The sequence below is a fragment of the Equus quagga genome, chromosome 17 (genome assembly GCF_021613505.1).
Source record: "Equus quagga isolate Etosha38 chromosome 17, UCLA_HA_Equagga_1.0, whole genome shotgun sequence".
Lineage (NCBI taxonomy): Eukaryota > Metazoa > Chordata > Mammalia > Perissodactyla > Equidae > Equus > Equus quagga.
The window spans coordinates 39,632,580-39,642,458 of NC_060283.1; the positions used below are offsets into that span (position 1 = coordinate 39,632,580).

General features: G+C 58.7%; 1 protein-coding gene across 5 annotated transcripts; it reads right to left on the minus strand.

Moving 5' to 3' along the window:
• Positions 1 to 1,721: 1,721 nt before the first annotated feature.
• CHRNG (cholinergic receptor nicotinic gamma subunit) lies at positions 1,722 to 7,913 on the minus strand. 5 transcript variants are annotated; one of them, XM_046644473.1, is made up of 12 exons: positions 7,801 to 7,913; positions 7,464 to 7,603; positions 7,160 to 7,204; positions 6,877 to 6,986; positions 6,103 to 6,258; positions 4,741 to 4,838; positions 4,203 to 4,406; positions 3,907 to 4,021; positions 3,580 to 3,694; positions 2,670 to 2,886; positions 2,325 to 2,458; positions 1,722 to 2,014 (listed from the first exon to the last, which is right to left on the minus strand). In XM_046644473.1, the coding sequence occupies exons 1-12, from the start codon at positions 7,853 to 7,855 to the stop codon at positions 1,841 to 1,843; spliced, it is 1,563 nt and encodes a 520-aa protein (XP_046500429.1). In that variant the 5' UTR covers positions 7,856 to 7,913; the 3' UTR covers positions 1,722 to 1,840. The 5 variants fall into 5 exon arrangements, with proteins under 5 accessions (XP_046500429.1, XP_046500431.1, XP_046500433.1 ...); XM_046644477.1 differs by having other exon boundaries at positions 1,884 to 2,014; positions 4,203 to 4,293; XM_046644475.1 differs by lacking the exon at positions 6,103 to 6,258.
• Positions 7,914 to 9,879: the final 1,966 nt, after the last annotated feature.

Consider the following 9,879-nt stretch of genomic DNA (forward strand, 5'->3'; position numbering starts at 1 on the left):
GGGTATCCCGGGTCACTCCCCCGGGGCGTCTGCGCGGAGGCGCTTGGGCTTGGCGGCCGGCTGTGCTGCTGGCGTCAGATGTCTCCATTTCTGTCCCTGTCGGCCTCCCGCCCGCCCGGCGGCTCCAAAATAGCGCTCCCCGCCCGAGAGAGCGCGTCCTGAGCCCGTCCCTTGGCGGGCTCGGAGAACGGGGCAGCCGCGGGCTCTGGACTCTGCTTGGGACAGATCCCGGCTCCACCCCCAGTGCGGGCTGCGCGGTCCGGGACTCTCTCAGCCTCCCCGAGGCTGTCCCTTCCTGGGTCCTGGCGATGCTAGACTACAGTACCTGCCTTTTCAGGGTGCCGTGTGGATTGAACGAGATCTTCAGTGTCGGGTGCTACACACAATAGCCCTCGATAAGCTGCAGCTGACGTTAATCTGTGCTTCCTTGTGCCAGGAGCTACAGAGCTATCTCCGCCCTCCGAGACAGGCCGAGAGGTTGAGGGACTCAGCCCGGGTGACAAAGCTAGTAAGAGGCTTACGGGAACCAGAGATGGTCCCACCCGCATCAGATTGCCTTCCGGATCTGGACTAAGTCTCTGCTCCACACACACACTCACTGGAATAAATGAAATGAACCTGCTGGTAGATTGACCCCCAAAGCCAGCAACCCTGTACTTGGGGAAGAGGGGGTGGCATTTCCCGGGTCCGCTCCCCTGTCCCCAAGCAATGTCCCGTTATCAGGTCTTTATGTGGCACTTTTCACATTTTGAATCCCCCCCCTGCACCTTTGATCCTGTGATGAGGGTAGATAAGAACTGACATCTGTGCCCATAGTTACAGACAAGGAAACAGAGGCTCAAGGAGCACAGATGACTTGCCCAAGCTGTCTTGTCACCAACAGAGCTCAGGCCCCAGCTGTACTCTCAAAGCAGGGCCTTGCTTGTCCCAGGAAGACCTCAGCAGGCCTTGTTTCCTAAATGGAGCCAAGGGAGGCTGGTCAGGGTCTCCTCCTGGGAGGCAGAGCCCAGTGGTTCCCTGTTACCTCCCAGGCTCCCTGCCTAGCTCATCCTTGTCTTAACCGTCCTTTGAGACCACTGCAGACGCCCTGGCCTTTGAGAAGAGAAGGAAGAGGGGTCCATTTTCCAGGCCATAGTGTCTAAGATTGTGCCTGAGTCAGGAATTCTGGACTCCAAACCTTATTTAGCCACCAGTGTTCTGGGAAGCCCCTTTCTTGGGGGGGGCCCCAATTTGCCCATCTCAAACATGGGGGAATAGTGACTCTTGATTGTCCGTGGTAGGATAAGCTCTTATCTTAACAGTGAGGAAAGATAAAACTTGTGAAATCTTCTGTGATCAATGACAAAATGTGCATGAGTGGAAAGGTCACTGACCCAGGTGAGTATTGGGTGCTTACAGCTCCCAGAAGGCAGGGGAGGGAGGGAGGTGCCAGTTGGAGGTGTCACATCTCTCTTGATTTTCCTCCTTTAGGAGCCTATGGGAAACTCATAAAAGGGAAGGGAGGCCCAGGCTTGGAGGGATAGGACCTTGCCTAGTTGGGGACGGCATACAAAACAGAGTCCTTAGGGCTTCAGAAATGATAGGCGGGTGATAATGCTTTGCTGAAGTGAGGGGAGTGCCAGGACTAGCTGGCCAATGTCACATGGATGCTGACCCCCCAGTACATCCTGCCCACAACCCATTGCCAACCACTCCAGGACTCCTGCTCTGTCTCTTTATTTCTCCAGCTTTTCTCAGGGCTGGTTGGCTCACATGTGGCACTTCCCAAAGAGCACCCTCGTGACCACAGCAGCAGAACACAGCTGATAAGACTCCGCATGGCTAGCCTCAATTGGTTGGCTCAGTCAGGTGAGGGCAGGTAGGAGTGGGGGTCTCCAGGGAATGGCAGGGAGGGCACCCGGTTGTAGTGGGCCATGAGGAAGATGCCAGCAGTGCCACAGACAAAGAGGGAGAGCATGGCCAGGAAGCAGACACGGTCCAGCACGCGGCCCACCAGGAACCACTCCTCGTTCCCCTGAGGATGGGAGGCAGGGTGTGGGATGACCAGCGGTGACACAAAGCCCACCCTCGATCCCCGTACCATCCTTGGCCATCCAGCAGGCCTCCATTCTCCATTTCTTTGGTCCCTTCTCACCTACTTCCGTGCCTCAATCTGGCTTCTTCCATGGTCCTCTGGCCCCGATGTCCCTCCCCGTCACCACTCCCAACTCCACTTTTTCCATCCCATTGCCCTCCCATGGCCACCCCACTCGTTCTGTCCCCAGCTCAAGTCCAAATCCCTCACCAGGTACTCAACTCCTGACCCCACCCCCGGACTGGCTTACACTGTCAAAGTGACTCTGCTGGCGCCGGGCACGGGCAATGAGGTTGCAGGCTTCCACACAGGCCTGGATGGCCGGGGCGGCCTGCTTCAGGCTGCCACACAACTCCTGGCTCTGCCCCGGCTCTGGGCCTTTCTCTGGTGAGGCGAGAGGGTAAGGTTTGGGAGTAGAATGTAGAATAAACAGTTGGAGAAGGTGCCTCTCCTTAGGGACTCCAGCCTCCGTCTCCCATCCTGGACACTTGCCCAACAGTCATCTGCTGTGCCTGGCACCTTGGCCAACAGACAGCCCTCCCCGTCTGGAGTCCCTGGGGAGGAGTGTCCCTAGTGTGTCACGCCCCTGCCTCACCTAGCTTCTCCAGTGCTGCCCTCACCAGCCCGTTGCGCTGCCGCTGCCGGAAGAGGAGTTCGCTGCGAGGCAGACAGAGGGCCCCTTCCTCCCCAGCTGTGATTGGCCACGGCGAGGAGGGGCCATTCTGTAGCCGTGGCCAGGCATGCTGCATTGCTGCCGGGGCCAGCGGGCGAACGTGCATCCGCAGCAGCTGAGGCAAGAGCTGCAGGAACACCTGGAGAGGGACGTTCCAGGTGGCTTAGCTCAGCAGCCAGCAGACCTGGGCGTTTGGGCAGCCAGGCTGGGCTTCGGAGCAGAAGGATAAGGGCTGGGGGCCCAGAGGCAGCTTGTGAGGGGCAATGGCCTGGCCCTATACGGCTCAGCTGTTCTGTGCCAGACCCTAGGCCTGGTTCCCCAAACTTCTGTGCACACCAAAATCACCAGGGCACGTGTGACAAACAGGTTCCTGGGCCCCACCTCTGCTATTCTGGCCCAGGCTGCCTGGAGTGGGCCTGGGAATCTGCATTTGCAACAGGACCCATCTGACTGCTGTAGGTGGGCTGCAGATCACACAGACTCTGGAGCCTGTCTGGACAGAATCCTGCTGCCTCCACTTTCTAGCCATGCAACCTTGGGTAAGCTACTCAACCTCTCTGTGCCTCAGTTTCCTCATTTGTAAAATGGAGATGCTACTAATACCCACTTTGCAGAGGTTTTATGAAGATTAAATATTTTGGTATGCATAGTACACCTACCACATAGTAAGCGCTCGATATTATTATTAACCCATATGGTGCATGCTTCAAGATACACACAGGGCAGGTTTGCTGCTGAATGTGGCGGGTGAGTAACATGCCTACAGACGGGTGCAGAGGAAGATGAGTGGACAGGGCAGGAGGATGCTGGAATGGACAGGGAGGGGCCTTGCCTTGCGGACCCCATGGGCCATGGAGTGCGTGTGTGGGGATCGCAAGGACACGTTGAGCACGACCACAGCATTCACGACAATGAGGATGGTCACCACAAGGAGGAAGGTCAGGTACCTGCCAGGGTGGGGTGGGCAGGCGGTAGGGCTGGCCCTTCGGCACTCCTTCCCCAGATGCCACCCCCACCCTTAGCAGCGGCTCCCCCTAGTCCCTTGGGATGAGGGACTGGCATTGAGGATGGTGGGGGTGGGCGTGGCAGGAGGGCAGTGCCCGGAGTTCTCGAGAAGGGAAAGAAGGCAGCTGGGGGCAGGTGTGAGGACCAGGCTTACTTGCTGATGAGTGGCACCGCCTGAGAGGTCTCGGGCACCTTCTTGGCCACAAGGAAGAGGAAGACGGTCTGGGCCAGGAGCACGTTGATGGCGACAGTACACTTCTGGCCACCCGCTGACCATGACCAAGAGGCCATCAGAGCAGCTCTCAACCTCCCTGCCATGGGGCATGTTCCCCCACCCCCCAAGGAGCCCAGTGTCCCCAGTCTCAGGTGGTGGTGCCACTCTGTGCCCTCCCAGCTCCCAGCTGTCCTGCCGGCCAGGGTCATGGCTCCCCTCCCACAGGCTGCAGGTACCCTTGGCAGGAAGGAAGTAGATGAGGATGGCAACGGAGGAGATGAGCACGCAGGGTGCGATGATGTTGATGACGTAGAAAAGGGGCTTTCGCTGGATGAGCAGGTAGAAGACCACCTTCTGGTGACCCGCCCCCTCGGCCGGTGCTGCCCCCGCGTCCAGCAGCATCTTGGCTGGCCGGTGCCGGATGGCCCACTCCCCGTTCTCTGCGGGCAGCAGGCCGGCATGGGCACGGAGAGTGTGGCCAGGGCAGACCCCGCAGCCCACGTGACCCAGCTGCAGGGCAGCCGGCGTGTGCCCGAAGGAGCGCCATGGAGGGACGGACATGGGGGTCGGGGCGGGGGCGAGACTGGATACTTGATCTCCCTCCCCCACAACTGGAGTAATTATCATGGGGAAAACCAGAACTTTTTGGGCCCTTGAAAGAATATATTTTATGGTTGACTGTAGTTTTCATCTGAGTTACATGGGAGGGGGCAAGATCTTGGCCTGGCCCTGTCCTCGCAGCCGGGTCCAGCAAGCACCCTGGGTGGAGGTTACCTGTAAAGGCCTCGGGGTCAATGAAAATCCACTCGATGGTCTGGCCATCTTCCTGGCTCAGGTGCAGGTTGATCTCGTTGGTGCTGTAGGTCTGGGACCTGGGAGATGGGGAGGGAAAGAGGAGAAATCTGTGAGTGTGTAGACCCAACCGTGAGGCCACAGAGACAGTCATCTAAGGGCAACTGTGAGCAGTCTTGCTTCAAAAAGTGCAGCCAAGGGGCTGGCCCCGTGGCGTAGTGGTTGAGTTTGGTGCACTCCACTTCAGTGGCCGCAGTTCTCGAGTTTGGATCCTGGGCACTGACCTACACCACTCATGCTGTGGCAGGTGACCCACATGTAAAATGGAGGGAAATTGGCACAAATGTTAGCTCAGGGCTAATCTTCCTCAGCAAAAAAAACACAAAACAAAAAGTGCAGCCAAGAATTTGCCGGTTCTCCACAAAACTCTGGCAGTGAGATGTGGGAGAGGAATTCCAGCTCTTTGGGGTCCAGGAAAGTTTGAGTTGAAGGGCCAGTAGGCTGCAGCTCAGTGTGGTCGCAAGATGTCAAGAGTTCAGGGCCTGGGGCCAGCCCTGTGGCCAGGTGGTTAAGTTCGCACGCTCCGTTTCGGCAGCCCAAGGTTGTGCCGGTTTGGGTCCTGGGCGCAGACGTGGCACCGCTCATCAGGCCATACTGAGGCAGCGTCCCACACAGCACAGCCAGAAGCACTCACAACTAGGGTATACAACTACGTACTGGGGGCTTTGGGGCGAAGAAGAAAAGAAAAAAAAGGATTGGCAACAGTTGTTAGCTCAGGTACCAATCTTTGAAAAAAAAAAACTAGTTCAGGGCCACTGTGTGTTCCTTCTTCCCACTGCCTCCAGGGCAGGAGGGGCCAATGGTTAGAACATAGAACAGTCTGTATCTCTTGACTTTGTTTATGGGGAGGATCTCCCTGCAAGTTTTCCTTGTAAAAAGACTGCTCCTCAAAAATATGGGAAAACCTTCACCCGGACCTCTTTCCCCCATTTGTACATGAGAAAGCAGAGAAGGCCCTGCCTCTCCGTGGGGCTATAGGGTGTAGGGGTCTTGTGTGTGTGCATTCACGTATGTCATGGGCATGTGTATGCCTCCTCACCCACCTACCCTGGACATTAATTTCTCCCCTTGGGGCACAGATAGGGAAACTGAGGCAGTGAAAGAGGACGAGCGAGAGGACTGGGGCTTAGCAGGAAGGGATGTGGGTGTCTTCAAGGTCTGGGCCTGAGACAGGCACAGAGGCCCCAGAGAGATGGAGCCAGGCCCATGGCCAGAAGCCTCATGTCCCCCACCCAGCCAGGGCCCCTCTTAGAGCAGCTCCTTCCCCCCAATAAATGGCCTCACTGGAAGATGAGGGTGCAGTTCTGCCAGTCGAAGGGGAAGTAGGTGACGGAGACAGGGCAGGAGGAGCGGAAGATGGCAGGGGGCAGCCAGTAGACACAGCCATCCGGAGACACGAGCACGTTGCAGTAGAGGGCCACCTCGAACACGCCATCCACACTGCGCACAGGCCAGGCCACGGGCTGGGGGCTCACACCCTCACAGCCCCGGCTTGGCTGAGACCCTTTCCCCAGAGCAGCCTTCCACCCTTGTGGATGGGACATGGGGACACCAACCCTGCCCAGCCCACCGCGCCCCTGCCTGGTCCCCACTGGGCACAGGAACCGCTCCCTCCCCCAGCAACCTCCCTGCCATGCCCACCCCACCAGGTTCCCTCAGCCAGCTTCCTAATACCGCTGCCTTCTCCAGCTCCGGTAATGGTCACAAGAGCCACCAGCCTCCGTCAAGCTCTTGCATGGTGCTGGAGCCGGAGGGCCACACTTTTCCAGCCTGTCCCATTGACCCCTGATGGCTTCTGTAGGTGCTCTTCTCATCCCCGTGAGAGAGGGAGGGTGCAGCCCCCCCAGGCTGCCCAGCCCAGAGGTGATGGAGCCAGGTCTAGAATCAGGGCCCTGGCCCACCCTCAGCACCTGCTCCGTCCCGTATTCCCAGCCCCCGCCGGGTGCCCAGGCTGCACCCTCTGTTCACTGTCTCTTCCCCCAGAGCCTCTCCTTGTCCTGCTGGGCCCTGCCCTTGTGCCCTTTTGTCCACCCACCCCTGCTTGCGGCCCCTCCTCACTTGTTCTCCAGCACCACGTCCGGCCGCCACACCAGGGTCGACGGCACCCTCAGCACCCACAGGCCCTCGTAGTCTTGTGGGTCCCAGCGCAGGCGGTAGTCACACCACTGCTGCAGGGGGAGGGGGTTGACAGGCCCCTCTCTCTGCTACATCCCCCCCAGGAAAGGGGTCCAGCCCAGGGGGACAGAGAGGCAGGGATGTGAGTGCAGGGGAACAGGCAGCTCTGAGGGCCTCGGAGCCCCAGGGTGGGGGGCCTGATAGAGAGCAGAGGGTGGCCTCTTACCATCTCTATCCAGACGTTGGTGGTGAGGGCCTCCTCTCGCTCGTTCTGGGGGTGCAGAACAGAGGGCCGAGCCCCCATCAGTTGCCCTCCCCAGATGTTAGTCCCTATAGGCCACCCTTGGGTCCTACAGGACCCCAGCCTCTTGGGCAGCCCACATGGGAGTTTTCCAACTCCCCAGGCTCTCCCCTGTGGGGTCTTCCCCCATCCTGGCTGCTGGAGCCAGCTCCCTCCTCTCCCCAGCAGGTCCCAGGGCCCAGGTGTGCTGGTCCCCTCTCCCCTGCCACCCTCCAGGCCTGCGGCTCACCAGGGAGATGAGGTTGGTGAGGGTGAGCTTGAGGCTGACGTTCACCACATCCGAGTCGCGCTCGGCGGGCCTCAGATGGGGGTTGTAGTTGTGCATCAGGTCCGCGAGCAGACGCTCCTCCTGGTTCCGGCCCTGGGCTCCTGCAACAGACGGCGGTGAGGCTGGGTGCAGGGGCTTCGGGGCAGAAAGAGAGGGAGGCCACGGGAGGGTGTGACGTGGAGAAGCAGGGAGCTAGGGTTGGGGGGCAGGCTCCAGTAGCCCTCCAGACCCTCCATCCCTGGAGGCTGTGGACCCCTGCTCTTGGCCTCCCCGGGCCCCCGACCCCCTGTGTCCGTACCCAGGCAGACAGCCAGCAGTGGCAGGAGGAGCAGCGGCCCCTGGCCCCTGTGCATGGTGCCACAGCTCCAGGCAGTGACAGGATGGACTGTGGCTCCACAGGGCAGGGGTAGAGAGATGCAGACTCTGAGTCTCATGTAACAACCCACACTCCCACCCCAGCCAGCCTGGCCAGCCCGGCCCAGCCCCACCAGCTGTCTGACCACAGCACTGTCAGCTGTTCCAGGATGGACACAATGCCAGGCTCAGGTTGCCTGGGCTGGGGAGGGGACAGAGGGGCCCTGTCTGCCCCAACAGAGATGGTCCAGCCGCCATCCCCACTCTCAGACTCAGTCGTTCCAACTCTCCCATCCATCTTTCAGCTGGGGGACTGAGGACATGGCCAGAGACAGATAACTGTGGGAGAGAAGGCAGAGTGTGAGGCTGGCTCCCTCCTCCTGCTCCCTCCAGTGGGTCAGGATGGAGGAGGTGTGAAGCGTTGGGTAAGCATCGTTTGTACCTGAGTTGCTCTGTGACATAGTTGAAGACCCCAAACCTCTCCCACCAGCCTGACATCCTCATGGGTTACTCCACTGGGCCAAGACACTGGAGAGTAAAATGCCTATAGAAAGATGCATTATGCCCCCGAGGCTTTGACACCTTAATGCAAATTAGGACGCCAGGTCAGGGTCCTCCCAATCTCTGAGGCATGGGTCATGGGCTGGTAAGCTTTGAAGGAAGGAAGGCTGAGAAAGTTGTGGAACTCGGGGCTCTTATAAATAGAATAGCCCCTGAACAGGGGCTCCTGAGGGGGGCCTCAGAATTAATTAAGTCATGCACTGACTTATGGAGTCCCCAGCATGTGGCAGGCACAACACTAGGCTGGCGGGACCCAAGGATAAGTCTGAGCTCCTCACGGGAACTCACAGTCCAGTGGGGCAGGCACACAAGATCGAGGTTGTGGCCCCTGGAGAGTCAGATAAGGGGACCCAGAAGGGCTGGAAAACAAGTTCCATCTACTTTTTGGTTTGTGGTCAGGGGAAGGGTGTAGCTGAGGCTGATCTAGGAGCCCAGGGCCCTGCTGCCAGCCGTGGCCACAGGCTCAGGCCACCTGTCTTCTGACCAAGTATGCCAAGCAAACAGGTCAGCGTGTCCTAGTACGTGGGCAAGACAGAAAATGCAGGTTCCCATCTGAGCCACTCCCCCCTTCGGCATTCTGGGGACAGGTGGTAGAGGCCTTTGAGGGCTGGAGGGAATGCACCATCTGAGGACGTGTCCCCCTCCCCACAAACAGGTGATGTCCGTGGCATTTCAATGTGTCAGTAAACCAGCAGTCAGCCGACATGCCCAGTCCTTGGAGATCCAAGAGAGGTTGGCTCAGACCCCCCTCCTGCAGCAGGGCCACAAGTCCCTCCTGTCCTCCCCAGGACTTGGGCGGGGGGACGCTAGTGGTGGCAGCTGCCTTCCTGGTCATCTGCTCTCACTGAGTTACGCTGTGGGTGGCTTGCCTTTGTGTTCAGTCCTGCTCTGGCCCTACACTGTTTTTCTTGACTGCACCACCCCCAAGCTTCGCCCACTTGCTTTGGAATTTGCAAAACCAACAGCTCCTTCTCCCCACTTTGTCCTCTGGTGCCCCCCAGACTCAATTCCCTCACCTGTTTTGCAGAGCAATATCTCTTCCCTTCTCTACACCCTCCAATACCACACTTTGTCAAAGATCATTAATGGCTTCTGCTAAATATGGAGCACCTGTCCGCCTGCACCCGCGGCACTGCCCCAGGCATAGGTGGCCCTGCTGATGCTCTGACGTTTCTGACTTTCCTTTCCCTTCTCCCACAAGTGTTTGGGAAGGAAAAGGAAGACTATGGAGACTGACTTCCCTCTGGTTTGAATTATGCCACCTCCCTGTGTGTGAAGATTTAAACTCCTGTTTTCTCCCCTTCTCTCTGCTCTGGGAGAGAGGCTGAGAACTCTTCTGGGTGTTCTCAGGAGGGGGCATCATCTTAGAGGGGTGATGGTTTCCGCGCTGGAGGGGTTAGGGGAGAGGTATGGGATACATTAAGAGGAGATTTTCCGTGGCGTTGATTCTGACTGCTAGTGA

Bases quoted from the DNA above. Each gene is read 5' to 3' on its own strand.
- CHRNG (XM_046644472.1), bottom strand. From the start codon at position 7,855: ATGCACAGGGGCCAGGGGCCGCTGCTCCTCCTGCCACTGCTGGCTGTC. The intron at 7,205-7,463 runs GTGAGCCGCAGG...CTGCACCCCCAG, and splicing joins TCACCAACCTCATCTCCCTG to AACGAGCGAGAGGAGGCCCT. The intron at 6,259-6,876 runs GTGAGGAGGGGC...GCCTGTGCGCAG, and splicing joins GACGTGGTGCTGGAGAACAA to TGTGGATGGCGTGTTCGAGG.